The sequence below is a fragment of the Archocentrus centrarchus genome, unplaced genomic scaffold (assembly GCF_007364275.1).
Source record: "Archocentrus centrarchus isolate MPI-CPG fArcCen1 unplaced genomic scaffold, fArcCen1 scaffold_40_ctg1, whole genome shotgun sequence".
In the NCBI taxonomy this organism is placed as follows: domain Eukaryota; kingdom Metazoa; phylum Chordata; class Actinopteri; order Cichliformes; family Cichlidae; genus Archocentrus; species Archocentrus centrarchus.
In genome coordinates this window covers 1,325,790-1,345,293 of record NW_022060266.1, presented here as the reverse complement: position 1 = coordinate 1,345,293, position 19,504 = coordinate 1,325,790, and the positions used below count along the sequence as shown (strand labels likewise).

The window sequence follows — 19,504 nt, the reverse complement described above, 5'->3', positions numbered from 1 at the left end:
AATTAATTTTAAGCTCTCAACTGGAAGACATACATTGTATTTATAGAATTACATTAAATATTCATGTAGAATGTGATGTCTTAAGTATACGATCACTTCCTGCCCAGTGTGGCAGTAGACGTGACACTGATCCAGACATTTGCAAATACAAAGGGCACAGAATGGATTTTTGAACAGCTCAGGACTAAAATGATCTGCTTATGAATACTAACTGTCACGATGAGGGGCTGTGTGCGGAGGGAAAGGACCCAAGTGCAGGACTGACGCAGATGTAAACTAAAAACGACTTTATTTCAAAAATACAAAAAAAATACAAAACTCTAAATCTCCACCAGGGCAGGAACAAACTAGAAGCCTGGGAGAAACCAAAAACCAAAACACACAGCTAGGAGGGGAACACTAGGGGGAAACAATGACGACGACGCAACAATGAACAAAGGAAGACTCAGGGCTTAAATACACACAAGGGGATTAGGGCAAGTGGAAACCACAGGGGATGACAGGTGAACCAAATGAGACTAATGACAAAGGGGAAGCAAAACTAAACACAAAGCACAAGGAACACAAGACTGTCAAAATAAAACAGGAACTGACCTAACCAAAAACATGCTGACTTAACAGACTGACAAAGGGAGTGAGAACATGACCAACTAAACCAGACCTGGGACAAAGGAGAGACACTAAGAAACACAGAACTAAACCAAAGGGAACCTAAATACAAGAGGGTCATGACTTACACACACACGGGAGTATAGGGAAAACCAGAACATGAGAAACCAAAACAGAAAACAAAGAAACTAAGATTCAAATACTAAACTATAACCAAAACCAGAAATAGAACAGAACTTCACAAATAGAAACCAAAACACTGGGCCACCGGCCCAGGACCATGACACTAACGATAGTGCACCCATCTCACAGAGAAGGTAAAGCCATGAGTTTTTGTTTGACATGGATCAACAACTAGCTTTGAGTTGTGCATTTCGTATATATTACGTGGTATTAAACGTGATTACAGCAGTGAACCGCATTATCGGTATGACTGTAGTCATTAACATGGAGTCTTTTAACGCGACCTGTTCATTTAAAATGAAAACAAACTAAACGCAGGAAATGAAACAGCGACCTCTAACGGTGACGCACAGCGCGAAAAAAGACGTGAAGGAATTTCCGTTGACGTCACTGCGTATGGCCATATCGGGGTTGCAGCTGTCTGGAAGCAACAATAACAAGCGCTATCGTGCAGCCTGAACGCAGCTTTAACGACACTGACAGCGTTAAATACCACCAAAATTCACAAAATGCGACTGTCGGAATAACGCCGAATTGAGTTTCTTCGTCCTCCGAGCTGACAAACGGGGCATCGTCGCGGCTAACGCCGCGAAACTAGCACGGAGACTCGGACGCAGGGCGAGCTGGGCAGTTCGCGGCTGCATCTGGGTCAGTGGGCCTGTCGCTAGCTTTACCGGAGGTTTAGTTATCCCCGTGTGACTGTCATTGCTTCACATACTCATCATCTGTATAAACCGTGGCAACATGGAGGCTAACGGAGCAGGACAGGACCGGGATTCAGAGCTCTCCTGCCGAAACGGTACTCGAAATGGTGAGTCGTCCTCCACCGTGGCAGCTCACTCCAACGGACTAATCTCGGTAACCAACAATGGCAACGCTGTCAGCAACAATAACGGAGTGGCAGCACAGCCTGTGTCCAACAACGGCAGCAACACGGCGGATGTCGGCTCGGGTGTCAAAAAGAAAAAGCGGCTGTCTCAGTCTGAGGAGGATGTCATTCGGCTAATAGGGCAACATCTACACGATCTGGGACTCAAGTAAGTGAGCCAGAGCAGACAGCTGGGAGTCAGTCCGCACTGCATCACGTCTCCATATCACTCACTAATACACAGGAGTTACTACGCAATGTCTTATATGTGTTACATTATTATAAGCAAGTCTCAGACATGGATTATGAAGCACTTTTACCAACTGTCCTAATATAAAGAGCACACGACTTAAGAACTGTCTGTGGGAAGCGCACTGGGATACATCCCAGCGCTGTAATCTTTGTGAACAAAGAAGTTTGTAAGTCTCAGTGAGCCGCAGTTTGTGCCAGTTAGAAACCTTTATAGTGTTTTTGAACACTGGTCACAACTGTAATCTGCAGGGATTTCCTGGCTTAGAGCGGCCTTTTGGTGTTTGAGTGAGAAGGAAGAGATCTGTCTTAGTTGACACACATTTGTGCATTTTCTTGTTACTCGCTATAATTTTTATATGAAAGAAGAAGCCTAATATAATGATCAAATCATCTGTAATTTGTCCCTTTGTTCACATGAGGCACTGTTAGATGTTTTACTTTCTAATCAATGTATCAGAAATCCTCATAAGTGACTGCCGATACCTCCGTAGTCATTCCTCATGACGTGAATGCTTTTTTCCTCCGTTTTTCACAGTCAGACGGTGGACCTCCTGATGCAGGAGTCTGGCTGCAGACTGGAGCACCCCTCTGCCACCAAGTTCCGCAATCATGTCATTGAAGGAGAGTGGGACAAGGTGGAACCAAGTTCACTCAAACGCACAGCCAATCTTTAGGAGGCTTTCACAATACTTTGTGCGCTGTGATGTGTAATGGTTTTCATTTCTCTTTTTCATATAGGCTGAGAGTGATCTGAATGAGCTGAAGGCACTGATGCATTCTCCCAGTGCTATAGTGGTGAGTGGATTGCCCAGCTTTCACCTCCTCAGTAACTGATGACTTATGTATGCAAAATGCAGTATGCACATGTACAGTGGGGGCAGTGTAGGTGTGTCCCAGTGTCAGCAACTACATGCATGTAGTTGCTGACACTGGGACACACCTACACTGCCCCCACTGTACATGTGTGTCCCAGTGTCAGCAACTACATGCATGTGCACATGTCACTGCAAATATACTTTTAAAAAATCAGGATGGAAAGCTGCAAATTATACTTCAAGCTTCATGAAATTTGGCTTGCTGGGTTTGCAGACAAACTGTGTTGTAATATACTCTCATTTGAATGCTACATTCACTGGGATTACACAGAGCTGTTTGAGGTAAAATGATAAAATAATTTTTCATATTGCTAACCCAGTTTGCTGCAGTTTTTAATGCCCTTTTCCCAAATTCAGTTTTCAGTTCACATCATTTTTACACAGTGAGCTTTTCATGTACAGTGCTAGTTTTCATTATAATGTAAAACACTAAATAAGCAGATGCAGTCGGTCTCTGACTGACAGTCCTCCTAAACTAGCTGGAAGTGTATCCCAGTCCTGCTATACTCAGAAACAATAGATTTGTGTAATTGTATAAATGTTGGATAACACACAGCATGGAAATATAATAACAAATGTCCTTGTTTTTGTTTTGGTCCCGTACAGCGGATGAAGTTCCTACTTCTACAGCAGAAATATCTGGAATATCTGGAGGACGGGAAGGTCCTGGAAGCTCTGCAGGTCCTCAGAGCTGAACTCACCCCTCTCAAGTATAATACCGAGCGTATCCACATCCTGAGTGGGTCAGTTCACCAGCACACAGAAGCTGAGTGTGGCTCTCAATGATGATGACAAAAGACTGAGAATAAAATGTGCTGGATATTTATGCCATAACACATTCAAATTTTGCTACAATTTGATGGTCAGATGTATAGTTTGTTAAAAACCATAATGCCTTTTATAGACGCTGCTGGCAATAAAGACAGTGGTGAGCTGCATCAACACTCAAACAAGAATTTCCCTTGGGGGATTAATAAATTGATGGATCACTTGGTGTAAGCTTACTGTAGACGCAGACGTGGATGTTTCTGACAGTAACTGTTATGTGGTTTTGTGTTTTGAAGGTACCTGATGTGCAGTCATGCAGAGGATCTGCGAGCCAAAGCTGAGTGGGAAGGCAAAGGCACGGCATCGAGGACAAAGCTGTTGGACAAACTCCAGAGTGAGTGCAGTCTGACTCACATGGCCACATGCTGTGTGTATGTACATTGACTTGAAAGCAAGGCAGCTGTGTGTAACTCATACACTGCACCGCCAACAGTATTCACTCGCCTGCCTTCACACACACATGAACCTGAGTAACATCCATCCTTAATCCAGAGGCTTTAATATGATGTGGGCCCACCCTCTGCAGCTACAACAGCTTCAGCTCTTCTGGGAAGTCTTTCCACAGGTTTAGGAGTGTTTATGGGAATTTCTGACCATTCTTCCAGAAGCACATCTGTGAGGTCAGACACTGATGTTGGAGAGAAGGCCTGGCTCACAGTCTCCTCTCTAATCCATCCCAAAGGTGTTCTATCAGGCTGAGGTCAGGACTCTGTGCAGGCCAGTCAAGTTCTTCCACACCAAACTGGCTCATCCATGTCTTTATGGAGCTGCTTTGTGCACTGGTGTGCAGTCATGGTGGAACAGGAAGGGGCCATCCCCAAACTGTTCCCACAGAGTTGGAGCATCAAACTGTCCCAAATGTCTTGGTATGCTGAAGCATTAAGAGTTCCTTTCACTGGAACTAAGGGGCCGAGCCCAACTCCTGAAAAACACCCCCACACCATAACCCCCCCTCCACCAAACTTTACACAATGCAGTCAGACAGGTACCGTTCCCCTGGCAACCACCAAACCCAGACTCCTCCCTCAGATTGGCAGATGGAGAAGTGTGATTCATCCCTCCAGAGAACACGTCTCCACTGCTCTAGAGTCCAGTGGCGGCGTGCTTTACACCACTGCATCAACACTTTACACCACTGCATCAACACTTTACACCACTGCATCAACACTTTACACCACTGCATCAACACTTTACACCACTGCATCAACACTCTGCATTGAGCTTGGTGATGGAAGGCTTGGATGCAGCTGCCATGGAAACCCATCCATGAAGCTCTCACTGTTCTTGAGCTGATCTGAAGGTCACATGAAGGTTGGAGGTCTGTAGTGATGACTCTGCAGAAAGTTGGTGACCTCTGTGCACTATGACCCTCAGCATCCTCTGACCCCACTCTGTGATTTTTACATAGCCTACCACTTCATGGCTGAGCTGCTGTTGTTCCAATCACTTCCACTTTGTTATAATCCCACTAACAGCTGACTGTGGAATATTTAGCAGTGACTGGACTTGTTGCACAGGTATCATCCTATCACGGTACCACGCTGGGATTCACTGAGCTCCTGAGAGCGACCCATTCTTTCACTGATGTTTGTAGAAGCAGTCTGCATGCCTAGCTGCTGGTTTATACACCTGTGGAAGAGACTGGAACACCTGATTCAGTGATTTGTGTGAGTGAATGATTTTGGCAGTATAGTATCTATGTAGTGCCCACTGTGAAATCCTGGTACTGCAGGAAGATTCCTTCCAGTGATAAATATGATCAAATGACAGTTTTGATAATTTTCCAAGGCTACATTTCCACCAGTCCAAATAGTAACACATTATTCTTAAGTACACTGCTCAAAAATATTAAAGGAACACAAAATTTCATTTCAGCAACTCAAAATGGTCCTCTGTAGTTTGTATAGCCCCCACGTGCTTGTATGTATGCCTGACAGCGTAAGAGCATGCTCCTAATGAGAAGATGGATGGTGTGCTGGGGAATCTCCTCCCAGATTTGGACCGGGGCATCACTGAGATCCTGGAGAGTCTGAGGTGCAACCTGGTAGCATTGGATGGACCCAAACATAATGTCCCAGAGGTGTTTTATTGGACTTAGGTCAGCGCGTGGGGGCCAGTAAGTGGTATCAGTTCCTCCAGGAACTGAGTGCGTATTCTTGCAGCATGAGGCTGGGCATTGTTGCACCAATGCCACTGCACCAGCGTAGGGCCTGACAGTAGGTCCAAGGATGTCCTGCTGATGGGTTAAGGACCTTCTACGGTCCTGTCCAGCTCTCCTAGAGCAACTGTCTGTCTCCTGGAATCCCCTCCATGCTCGGAGACTGTGCTGAGAGACACAGCAAACCTTCATTTGCTTCTTCAGGTGGCACATGTTGATTCAATTCAGTTTTATTTATATAGCGCCAAATGACAACAAACAGTCGCCTCAAGGTGCTTTGTATTGTAGGTAAAGACCCTACAATAATACAGAGAAAACCCAGCAGTCAAAACGACCCCCTATGAGCAGCACTTGGTGACAGTGGGAAGGAAAAACTCCCTTTAACAGGAAGAAACCTCCAGCAGTAAATACAGTACAACAAGCTGACCTGTTTATTATGCAGGAAACTGCAGTATTTTCATAGAATCTTTGAATTACACAAAGTCAGCATACCTCAGTTTGTTTTGCAGTCCTTACCTTTAAATCTAACCTCTCTTCTTCCTCTCCTTCCTCTTTCTCCATCTCTGAGTGAACTTCTCTCTCTTTGCTCTCCCTGAAATACAGCAGCTCTTCTTTTAGCTAGCAGACACACTGTGTGACAAACTGCACACACTTTGTGTGTTTGCTGATATTTGATGAGCATTTAGAAACGTTGCATTTAAAATTACCTGCCACACTTTACTTCCTTTATTTTTGCTCCTCTTCAGTAGCGCTAGCTACTAGCTAAGATGCTGAAGTACCACAGGCACAACTTACGGACATCTGTCCTCGGTCCGGCCCACTGTAACCCCTGATTATAGCGCTATAAACGATACAGTAATTATACGGTTTTGCCTCTTTAATGTCTGTGTATGTGATAAGCCCGGTGATGGAGGACACTCCAGTACGATTGTCTCTTATGTGTTATTGTTCCTTCATCAGATGGTTGGATGATTGAAGGCGCACTGACCGGAAATACAAACTTCTCTCTGATGTTAAACCTAAAGTAACGAGTCTGTTTGAAAATGTAACAAGTAGAAAGTACAGATACTTGTGTAAAAATGTACTTAAGTACAGTAACAAAGTATTTGTACTAGATTTAAACTTATAGAAGTGCAGAGATGCTGTGGATGACTGGGAACACAGACATGACAAAAACACCATGTTCTCATGTAGAATCTGAGGAGGAATTATGTTGAACATGAATCATATTTAAAACTTTATTTAGTACTTGATAGCTGAGTATTCATAATGTGATTTTCAACATTATAGCAGGATATAATATTAGAACTCATTGGATCAGTACTTTTGTCAGCAACAAGCTCCATGTTTGATTTGGCAGTTTTATGCCTGATGCCTTTCATTTGGTAGAGATCACCAGCTGGAATTAAACTACCAACATTTGCTTATTCATTGGTACAGTAGTCTAGACTCAAAGCATGTGAGTATTACCTTAAGAATATTTAACTAGTCAAACAATCCAGTGAGTACTAAACTATTTAAATATTCTTAAACGAGTATTCATGTGCTTTTAGTCTGCAGTACTGTGACAATTAAAGCTAAATAAGACACTATTGAAAGTTATGTTATGTGTAATGTTGTGTTATTTAATCTTTCCATGCAAAATAAAACAGGAGCATTTTGTCGTCATATCGTCCATCTGTCCATCCAGCCTGTCCGTGAGGTTTTATAGACTGCAGACCCACAAGGAGCTGAGCCATGAAATGTGGCAGATGTGTTCTTAATCTTTAAAGATGTTCAACACAATATTTTATGTTCCTGGATGTTTACTACCTTGTACACTTTGGCTGTATTTATCTGAAGTGGAGAGTAAACGGCATGGAGGATTTCAGGCTGCTAATGCTATTGTGTACGATTGGCTTAGTCTGATCGTGTGACCATATTGTGCTGTGAATGGCTATATCTGCTTGACCATTATTGACTGAAATGGAGAAAGTGGGGATTCTCCATATCTAGTAATTGACCTCGGGTCCTGACCAGCTGACAGTAGCTAGATAGTGAAAATCTGTGGAATCCCAAATTTCTGGGTAAAAAGCCAGTTTATTTATAGTAACGTCAGGTCTATAAAGGCTGCAGCCTCACTGAGTCATAAACTTCACAGGCAGGTTTTAGGACCCCAGTGCAGAACTCACGACGGGGACTGGACTTAAGCATCAGCTCTTATTTGCTGGAAAACTGAGGCCTGACAGGAGAGCACACAGTGGGCAGGAAGCCAAAGATGCAACAACAACACACAGCACTACAGAGATCTAGGGAAAATACAGACAATATATATACACACAGGCAAGCAAGGAACTAGGACACACCAGGGAGCACAGCTGAACAGAATCTAACAAACAAGGAATCAAAACTAAATACAGACCCCACAGTACAGAGGACTGTCAAAGTAAAACAGGAAATGACTAAATACACAGACCAGGACTGAGACACGTGAACTTGACACAAAGACAGAAGATAATACGAGAGAGGCTAAACGCAGGGACGAGACTAGGAACTAAGACATCTGAGCTTGATACAGAAACAAGACAGACACAGAAGACAAACGCAGACAGAAACAGGGTCAGTAAATATAACACAGGATGAAACCAAACCACAACCCAAGACTGTCAACAAGAAACAAACTAAGAAGCACAAAGAGGAAATATTACAAAAAACTCTGGGTCCTAGAGCCAAGGACCCTGATGTATTGGCTAGCCTGTGATGCCAGCTTCTGATTGGCTGAGCATTGTCTGTCCTGTGGGTCAGGGATGACGTATGGCCATAAATAGTACAGACTGTGACTCATCAATATTAAAGCCATACCTACTGCTTAGACTTGTTGTTCAACTGCAAACATCATGGTTGCATTATGTTTTGTACATGGTTACTTCATGGTTATAGTGATGTTCTACATAACGCAATGATATCAGCAGATTATTTTTTTGCATTTTTGGCCACAGCGGCTTTTACTGACAGTGGAGAGAGACAGGAGATGGGGGAAGACACGCGGGCAAATTGGCGACGGGCCGGGACGCAAACCCGCGCTGCAACGCGGCATGTGTATGTGGTTGCCGGCTTCACCACTAAGCCACCAGGCGCCCAGCAGATTATTTAGTATGGGTGCATTATGTAGTCATATTCTTGTACACACATGAGAATAATGTGATATGAATGCCTTGTATCTGGCTCATTTTTATAGATTATATAAACATTATGTAGTAAAAACCTTTAGTACAACAGTGCAGCGTGTACTTTCCCTGATTTGTTTCCCATGGAAACTTTGTGTCTGTTCTAGGATGCTGTTACCAAAATGTATTGGTAGAAATGTTAAAGATAATCAGAGAATATCAATCACTTACAGCATGCTTAAAATATTAAGTATTGTTTAATATTTAAAACATTTTTGCTGGAGTATGAATTATGTTTACTAACCCAGGGTGACTAAAAGAATTTGCATAAAAGTTTAGGCCAAGGCCTCCAAATTAGGGCCAAATAGTTTTGCTGAAGGTAGTGAGATGTCTGCTGTAATGTTATCCTGAGTATCTAGTTCTAAGTGAATCCACAAGGTGTCAAGAGCAGCTCAATTATAGTACGATAGAAGTTACATAGCATAAATCAAATGTAAGCACAATAATATGCATCCATATTATTTACCACGTGAATTCTCCTCCGCTGCATTGATCAGTGTTTACGTGCCACCATCAGCTGATGGGGCAGCTGATTGTGTTATCGTACACCCGGCTGTCACTGACCTACAGCGTAAACACCCCGAGGCTTTCATCGCCATCACTGGTGATTTTAACCATGTTAGTCTGGACTGCACTCTGCCAACCTTTCAGCAGTACGTGGACTGTAAAACACGGGACAGTAAAACTCTGGACCTTCTCTATGGAAACACCCAGAATGCATACAGCGCCACGCCCCCCCCCCCCCCCCCCCCCCCCCCCCCCCCCCCCCCCCCCCCACTCGGCAGTTTAGACCATAACCTGCTCCTGTTAACACCTCAGTACGTCCCTGCATTGAACTGCAGGGACGTACTTCCTGTTGCCACCAAGTCTGTGAGAAGGTTGAGTCAGGAGGCCAGCGAGGCCCTGCAGGTCTGCTGTGACACCACAGACTGGGCCGTGCTCTGTGAGCCACATGGGGACGACATCAACTGCATCACAGACTATATAAGCTTCTGTGAGGACACATCATCCCAACCAGAAGTGTGCGCTGTTTTCCCAACAACAAGCCCTGGATCAGCAGTGACCTGAAGGCCCTACTGAATGAAAAGAAGAGTGTCTTCAGGTCTGGGAACAAGGACGAGCTGAGAAGGATACAGCATGAACTGAAGGCGGGGCTGAGAAGGTGTAAAGATGGACAGAGCCTGGACAGAGCCAATGAGCTTTTTCTACAGGTTCAGTACTGGACCCACTGTTGCCCCTCCCCACACACACCATTCCTAACATCTCAAACCATCCACCACTCCACTGGCCTTAATGATTTCAGACCAGTTGCCTTGACATCACATGTCGTGAAGGTACTGGAGAGACTGGTTCTGGCCCGGATTAGCTTGCAGGTGAAACGTGCTCTCGACCCTCTTCTGTTTACTTACAGCCTCGTGTGGGGGGTGGATGATGCGGTTACTTACCTGTTGCAGCTCACTTTCACCTGGATGGTACTGGTGGCATGGTGAGAATCATGTTGTTTGGTTTTTCTAGTGCCTTTAATACCATCAACCACCTCTGCTGAGTGAGAAGCTGCTCAGGATGGTGTCACCACTTCTGCTGTGTCCTGGATTGCTGACTATCTGTCAGAGAGGCCTCAGTTTGGACAGCTGGGGGGGGGGGGGGGGCACCCTGTCTGATGTGATGGTAAGCAGTACTGGGGCACCACGGGGGACGGGCCTATCTCCATTCCTGTTTCCTGTGTACACCTCAGATTTCCAGTCCAGCAGTGAAACATGCCACCTGCAGAAGCTCTGTGATGATGCTGCAGTGGTTGGTGTATTAAGTGTGGGCAGGAGGAGCTTTGTGGAGTGGTCCAGCAGGAATCACCTCCTTCTCAATGTCAGCAAGACAAAAGAGACGGTGGTGGACTTTGGAGGAGTAGCCAAGTTTATTTGTAAAGCACTTTAAAAAACCGTAACCACTGACCAAAGTGCTGAATAAACTGAATGTTTAGTTTACATTCATGTGTTTATGTTTATAATAAGCCCATAAACATCTTGGAGAAGAGGTGCAAACAGTGGACAGCTACAGGTACCTGGGCGTTCACCTGAATGACAGACTGGACTGGAGCACCAGCAGTGATGCTGTGTACAGGAAGGGGATGAGCTGACTCTACTTTCTAAGGAGGCTTTAATGTGTGCAGCACATGTTGGAGATCTTCTCCCAGTCTGTGGTAGTGAGTGCCATCTACTCTGCTGGGGGCAGCATCAGTGCCAGAGATGGCAGCAGGATCAACAAACTGATTCATAAGTTGGAACCATCATGGACCACCACCTCACCCACTCCACTCCACACCACTGAGGCAGCAGAGCTCCTCCTCCCTCAGACTGATTCAACCATAAAGAACGCTTCAGGAAATCATTCCTATTGTTTTCCATAAAACTGTATAATAACTCTTCTCTCTGACAGGTGAACACACCTGTCAGGACACAAGCTCCCACACACAGATTTCTGTATTATATCTTCCTGTAGCTGTCTTTCAGATTCATAGTGTACATATCATTTATTAATGCACAATGTCAGTCTTACTCTTCTTTACCTACATTTATATATTTGATTTGGTGTTTATCACTGTTGTATATGTGTAGTTTTGCACTCTGTGCCTGCAGCACTTCTACTCTCACTTGTTATTCATTGCAGACTGTCCTGTTTTCTAGCTGTTGTAACATAATCATTTCCCTTGCTGGATCAGTAAAGCATCCTCCCTTTAGTTTAACAATAGCAGTAATTAAAGTAACCATGCAAGGCCTTTCTTAGACCCTTTGTAGAGCCTGTGGCGTAAACCTATGTAAGTGTCCCATGTTTATCCTTGTTTGTGTTGCATTATGTGTTAATTACCATGTGGTCCTGTGCCAGTGATTTATAATGCAGTGTTGCTGTACAGTATTGCCACATGCTAAAATTGAAACCTGAAATCTTTTCACCAGCTCCTCCTCCTCACTAAAAAATTGCACTGTTTTTTGCACTTTCCCTGAGCAGCACCTAAATGCTTACCATCATGGAGGTAGTACAGGTGCACTTGATTTTTCACACACTGCTTCTGGATTTTGTCTCGGTGTTAATGACAGTGTAATATGCTGTGTGTTGTTGATCTGTGCTAGTATTTATGCATGCCAGATTCTTGTGCCCCGATACCTAAAACCTTAGAATTGAAAGACAATGTACTTCATTTTTTACATAATATACGTAAACTGCTGGCACAGTGGGTGTGGCCTGCTGCAACGTATTCAGATCCCTTATTTAGGTCTGGACACACACATGCAGTCGGATTTGCCTGCTGTGTGAGCAAAGCTGTGATGACCTTTGTTGCACAGATACAGACTCACTGACTCACCCTAACTTATGGGTAAATGCCTCTTCAGGCCTATTCAGACTATGGAGGCTGAGCAGCTGTAGGCCACAGAAGCTCACACAGGAGACACACACCATCTAACATCACATGAAGCCTTCTGTCAGTTCAGTACAACGAGAACAAAAACGGCTGTGTAGAAGTTTATTTTTGTTGCTGTGGATTCCACCTCTGTGCTGAGCTAATTCTGTGTGTGTGTGTGTGTGTGTGTGTGTGTGTGTGTGTGTGTGTGTGTGTGTGTGTGTCTGTGTGTGTGTCTGTGTGTGCGTACGTGTGAACAGCTTACCTGCCTCCATCGGTGATGCTGCCTCCCCGTCGTCTGCAGACTCTGCTGAAGCAGGCTGTGGAGCTGCAGAGGGAGCGCTGCCTCTACCACAACACCAAACTGGACAGTGGTCTGGACTCTGTGTCTCTGCTGCTGGACCACTCCTGCAGCCGGTCAGTACACACATAAATTGTAACATACCTGTCCTGGGTTGATTGTGCTTCCCCCTGCTTTAAAAACAGTGCCTTCCTGTCCTGCTGGCAGAAACATTTAGTTTCATGAACAGTCAGTAATCTAGACAGGGATAAGTTGTCTGTATGTTTACATCCTTAGCATGAGAATCAGATTGGGTTTACTCTTTCCCATTATGCGCTAATCAAGCTAATCATCGCAGGCTTCTCTAACATCTAAGATGTTTGGCAAACCAGTGTATGTACCCATGTTTGCTGTTAGACTTTATGTACATTGTCTCTGTGTGTGTGTGTGTGTCTGTCCCTATAGAAAACAGTTCCCTTGCTACACACAGCAGATTCTCACGGAGCACTGCAATGAAGTCTGGTTCTGCAAGTTCTCCAATGATGGCACAAAACTGGCAACTGGATCCAAAGACACCACAGTCATTGTGTGGCAAGTTGACATGGTAATCAAAAATGTGCTCATCACGAGTTCCACTTCAGAGCAGAACAAATGAGTCAGTGTGGGAGCACAACAGAGGTAACTGCATTGCTGATGGTTTTGTGTTGTTGACAGGAAACCCAGCAGCTGAAGTTGTTGAAGACTCTTGAGGGTCATGCTTATGGTGTTTCCTACCTGGCATGGAGCCCCGATGATGCCTATCTGATAGCGTGTGGCCCTGATGACTGCTCTGAGCTGTGGCTGTGGAATGTACAGGTATGGCAGGCCCTCACAAGTGCAGAGGGAACCTTAGGGAGCTGCTTTACTCCTTCCTGATCCACTTTCAGAAAAACAGGAAGTGGTTAGTATTGTCTTCACAACATGAGGCCATCTCAATCAAAGAGGTTTGCATGTTTTCACTGTGCCCTGTGGGTTTCTTCTGTTTCCTCCTGGATTAGTGTTTAAGGATGGTGGATGAAAGCATTAAAAATCCATGTATCGTTTCAGAAGATATAACAAACTAAATACTGGTTCAACTCAAACAATTATCCAGACTTTCTGTTTTATATTTATCAAGCTCAAAAAGGGTTCACAGACCTTTCAGTTTTTTCCTCAAATGTGCCAAGAGGTTCATTTTGACCCTTTGGCATCTTAAAAATCATAGAACTCTTGTTAGAGTAAAACCCCATCATCTCATGTTTCATGACTTTTCCTAAAATGGATTTGTTCATCATATAGTGAATTTTGCAGTGTGTGGGATCAAAAGAAGACAAATTATGACCACTTATACCTATAAATGGCAATCAAGTCATTCTCACCACCACAGAAATCAGTGTGGGCACCACAGTGACCTGGTGGGTAGCACTGTGACAGGCTGCTGACCAATGTTCCCTCTAGATTTTCATGTGTCTGGGCATACAAAAAAGCTCCCTGAGCACACTGAGGACCACTGTGAGCAACATCAGATGTGCAGGCTGTGGCCACACACCTGTATTACACCTGTTATAAACCAGGGATCATAGCAAGTTACATGGCTTATTAAAAGAATCAGATTACAGCATTTCCATTAGTTTGCTTTTAATATAAGTGATTTGGCCCACTTAAAATAAAAATAAAAATCTTGTCGTTCATGAGATGTGAATCATGTTATTTGTGAGGGTCCTGCTCTGGAAGAAATGAGACATTACATCTTCCAGGCATAACTTTTTTTTCACAATAAAACATTCACATTTTGCACAATGTAATGTGTGCTGTAGCTTGTGATACAGTTTAAATTCCTGTGCAAAATGGTACGGAAATAATTTTTATTGGTCTAATTAGTGTGGCAGGAGTGTCAATCATATGAAGGGCCAAAATTGAAGACACAGAATTAAAAATCATTTTAATCAGCAATATGATTTGAATGGTCAGAATACAGCAACTTTTTCCTCAACACATTAAATCAAATATAAAATTATATTTTTCTTCAAAAATGTCATCAGGAAAATGAGAATAACGCTGCATAAACTGCACAGCTGTGTGTCCAGTTTATCAGAAAGTGCAGTTGCAAACACAGCGGTGGAGACCTGCTCTGATTTCCATCCCTGAAGCTGCAGGGACGAAGGTGCCACGTTTGTGAACTTTTACTGTGATAAACCCTAAATTGGATGTGAAGCGCAATTTCTCAGATTTCAGAAACTGAATTTTTCCGATAGGACAAACGGTCACAGAATTACAGTAATGCAAAATTCCTTTGATCAGCCGGCTCAGGTGATACACTCAGTGTTTAACAGCTGTTCACGCCAGGTACGGGCACGTAACGGGTGGCTCAGCGACGATCGCCGGCACTGTCTGTGTTACGGTGCTAATGACGCGTTGTGTCTTCAGCACTTTGCTTCACAGCGCTTCCTGCTGTGTGAAGCAGTGATGCACTGTCAGCTCACCTGTGCAGGTCTCCCTCTGCATCTTCTCCCCTAACTGTCCTTTCTCCCGCACATTTTTCATTTGGCCATTTTTGGGGGTCAGACTAGCTTATATGTACGTAAAAGTGCTGTCTGCTGATCAATGAGCCTGCAGCAACTGTTGCAGTGCGTTATGGGATTTGTAGTATAAGTCGTGGGAGCGCTGTTTACCGTTGGCCATCATTAATAGCTATATGAAATCATCTCGCGGGCCGTACGAAATTACATCGTGGGCCAAATCCGGCCCACGGGCCTTGAGTCGGACACACGTGGTTTACAGTTTATGTTGGATTCAATTTTTTGCCTGCATAGATTTTCTTGTGCACTGAGCATGTGCGAGTAGTGCGCGTTTGCGCAGCTTAGAGGGAACATTGCTGCTGACCCGTGCAGGTGTACCCTGCCTCTCACCCTATGGATGGATGGAAATCAGTGTTTGCAGTGTGCCTGGTTGCCTAGCAACATGTATTGTCTACCCATAATTTGATATGAAGGCTATTCTAACATGAGCCAGAGGAAGCTTGATGTGACTGATAAATATATAGGCTATACCTGTAGTTAGATGGATAATGATAAATATTTGCTGAACAGATCATGAATCAAGGCGGAGTGTGTGACTGGATGTGTGGAGAACCAGGCGAACCGCTGGCTGTCCAGAGCAGCGGAGGCTGAAGCTGAACGCAGTCCAGAGTGTGGTGTACTAATCTGTGCAGATAACGAGTGAAATGTGGAGTAGAGCAGTCAGATTGAGCCTGAAGAGCAGAGCTGCGCAGGGCTGCAGACTGAGGCAGAGCACTGTGGACGGCTTCAGGTCTGATGAAGAGGAGGCAGATGTGAATGAAATGATAAACTTTGACTCTTGTACTGTTACAGTTTATTAAAATGTGTTTATTTTATTGCAACCAATGGTGTGATCACTTAGACAGTGACCGGTTTTATTTCCAGGTATTTACATCTGGATCTGATGCACGGTTCAGAAGAGAGCACCTTTTGTCTGAACCCACCCATTTTTTTGTGAGCAAAAGTATTAGAACAGAGAAACTTAAACTAGATTAAAGTGGATTAGACTTGATATTTAGTTGCAAGGCCTTTGCCTGCAGTAACTGCATCAAACCTGTGACCTGCTGACATCACTGAACTTTAGCCTGTCCATCACGTTGGTAAAGGTTTATCTTTGTCTCATCAGTCTATAAAACTTTGTCCCAGAATTTCTGTCTCTGTACTTCTTGGTAACTTTCAGCCTGGTCTTCCTGGTGAAGCCTCTGTTCTTTTGTTCATGAAGTCTTCTGCAAACAGTAGATGGTGATACCTTCACTCCTGCCCTCTGGAGGTTGTTGCTGATGTCACTAACAGCTGTTTTAGGGTCTTTCTTTACAGCACTTAGAATCATCAGCTGCTGTTGTTTTCCTCGGCTGACCTGCTCTATGTCTGTTACTTAGTTCACCTGTGATACTTTCTTCTTCATGACATTCCAAATGTCGTGCAAATGCTTGTGCAGACTGGGGTTGTGCATTTGGGATTTTGCCTAAACCCAGTTATACACAGTACAGTGCACAGTAAAGTGTATTTTGTACCTGCAGCCAATAGTAAATAGTAAAAATATGTAAGTAAAAAGAAGTAATTCCCACATCACAGCACACAAGATGAAGTTTATATAAAGGGTAAAAAGGGGGCAGCAGCATAAGCAGAGAAGCCCAGACCTCCCTCTCCCCAGCCACCTCCACCAGCTCATCCAGGAGGACCCCAAGGCGTTCCCAGGCCAGCCAAGAGATATAATCTCTCCAGCGTGTCCTGGGTCAACCCCGGGGCCTCCTTCTGGTAGGACATGCCCAGAACACCTCACCCAAGAGGCGCCCAGGAAGCATCCTAGTCAGATGCCCGAACCACCTCAACTGGCTCCTCTCAATGTGGAGGAGCAGCAGCTCTACTCTGAGCCCCTCGTGAATGGCTGCACTCCTCACCCTATCTCTAAGGGAGAGGCCAGCCACCCTTCAGAGGAAGCTCATTTCTGCTGCTTGTATTTGCAATCTTATTCTTTCAGTCAGGTGAGGGTTAGAACGTAAATGGACCGGTACATCGACAGCTTTGCTTGTACACTCAGCTCTCTCTTCACCACGACAGACCAGTGCAGCGTCTGCATCGCTGCAGATGCAGCCCCGATCTGTCTGTCGACCTCTCATTCCTTTCTCTCGTCACCCGTGAACAAGACCCAGAGATACTTGAACTCCTCCACCTGAGGCAGGAACTCGTCCCTGAGCTGTAGAGGGCACTCCACCCTTTTCCGGATGAGGACCATGGCCTCAGACTTAGAAGTGCTGATTCTCATGCCAGCTGCTTCACACTCTGCTGTCAAGTGAACCGGATTGATTTAGACTGCACAGCGTGGTCTGGTACGAGGGGGGCCAGCCACGTCTCTTGTTCTGTACGTCCCTCTGGAACTGTTTCCCGGGCCTGAGTTTGTCCAGCTTGTTCTCTGGTGACGGGACATTAGCCAGCAGGATGCTCTGCAGTAGCATTTGGTGTGCTCTAGGCTTCAGCCTTTCTCTTACGCTGGCTCTTTTCCCTCAGGGCCTTGTGTGTGACCCGGGGCCCCGTGTCCTCCGTGGTTTGTGTTGACTCATTGGCTCAGGATGTCAGGACAAAAGACACACTGTGGAAGAGAGCCAGAGATTAATAATAATTAATGATTAAATGCAGAGTGGGGTATAAACAGAGTAAAAGAGGTGAATAAAAAGAAACAGTGCATTATGGGAACCCCCCAGCAGCCTAGGTCTATAGCAGCATAACTAAGGGAGGGTTCAGGGTCACCTGATCCAGCCCTAACTATAAGCTTGATCATAAAGGAAAGTTTTAAGCCTAATCTTAAAAATAGAGAGGGTGTCTGTCTCCTGAATCCAAGCTGGGAGCTGGTTCCACAGAAGAGGGGCCTGAAAGCTGAAGGCTCTGCCTCCCATTCTACTCTTAAGTATCCTAGGAACCACAAGTAAGCCAGCAGTCTGAGAGCGAAGTGCTCTGTTGGGGTGATATGGGACTATGACCCATAAGAAGTATTCTTTTAAGTTTTATTTCAGTTAAATAGAAAATAACCAAAAGACTAAATGTATTTTCTTTTTTAAACAAAAGTAAAAGGCAGCATTTATTAAGCTATCATAGGCAAATTCTGACCAATGAAAACAGGCCATTTGACATTGAGCAGTACTTTTTTTTAATCTGAGCAAGTGTGTCATGGTCAGAGGTTACAGTGGAACTTGATTTGATTGCATACTGCTTTGGATGCCATGTCTTGTGACATGAGCATGATGTTTAACTCAGTTTGGGGTTTTAGTTAAACTTTTATACAGTTCTCCTTTTGCTTGAGATATTTACATCAGAAGCCTCAGTTTTATTTTTCTCCTTGAAAGCAGAACTGGTTTCTATTGAGATAATGGATTTACAGCATAGTTGCCATACTCTTTCTGATATGTCAGTGTAACTCACACAAAGTCTCTTTTTCATGCCCTGTATTGGTCTTCACACTCTACAACAGAAAGAATAATGATAGAGTGGATATTGTTTCTTTAACTTATGGTAAATGGACTGCTACTTTCTATTCTGTTGACCACTCAAAGGGCTTTCTATTACAGTGCCATTCACACTGTAACTGGTATTTAATGTGTGTTTTTATCTTTCCTCTAAGACAGGGACTGAATTTAGGTGACTGGGGTCCAGTTTAATTTTGATGCAAAGATTTATACAGGTGTGAAAGCAGTATTTTATTTCCATGGCAGTGCAATAAAAAACATTTTGTCAGTATTGTCAATGAATAATCGTGACAAATAATCTCAGTATTGAATAAAATAATCATGATCATCTGCCCTACTGCTCTGTCTGCTATGTAAACCGTCTGAATGAACTCCAGACCTCCCGCTAGAATGTCTTACAGAAACTTAACATTTTTAATATAGTTGTATTTAATAAGCTACATCGATAAAATGCTGTTTTATACAACTTAATATCTAACCCCTTTTTGTATGCCATCTGCTCTATAAACCTATTATGGTGCCAAGTTTATGTCATAGGTAACAGCATAAAACAGGATCATGACCGAATGGTAATCAGTGCCACTTCCATAATTAAATTCCTCACATGTAAATTCAACAAGCTGCACATGTAGAACCCAGCAGCCATCACACACATGAGACTGTCTGCTTGATGAACACTGCAGGCAGTTCTGCTCCCAAAGATGAAGACCAAAGGAGGCCTGAGCCATCTGGTCACTTGGAAAGCAGTGATGCCAAAACCTCCTTGATTGACAGTTTTAGTCACTGTTACACATACACAAAAGTGCTGTATGGT

The 19,504-nt window shown here is 44.1% G+C and overlaps 1 protein-coding gene across 1 annotated transcript in view; it reads left to right on the top strand.

Annotated features, from left to right (window-relative positions):
- The first annotated feature begins 1,169 nt into the window (after window positions 1-1,169).
- wdr26a (WD repeat domain 26a) overlaps window positions 1,170-19,504 on the top strand; it is a 43,661-nt gene continuing 25,326 nt past the window's right edge. Inside the window, exons 1-8 of the mRNA XM_030724658.1 lie at window positions 1,170-1,829; window positions 2,448-2,547; window positions 2,651-2,707; window positions 3,394-3,530; window positions 3,852-3,949; window positions 12,634-12,790; window positions 13,119-13,257; window positions 13,368-13,508. Coding sequence (XP_030580518.1) covers window positions 1,537-1,829; window positions 2,448-2,547; window positions 2,651-2,707; window positions 3,394-3,530; window positions 3,852-3,949; window positions 12,634-12,790; window positions 13,119-13,257; window positions 13,368-13,508 — 1,122 coding nt within the window. The 5' untranslated portion in view covers window positions 1,170-1,536. The remainder of the gene's footprint in view (window positions 1,830-2,447; window positions 2,548-2,650; window positions 2,708-3,393; window positions 3,531-3,851; window positions 3,950-12,633; window positions 12,791-13,118; window positions 13,258-13,367; window positions 13,509-19,504) is intronic.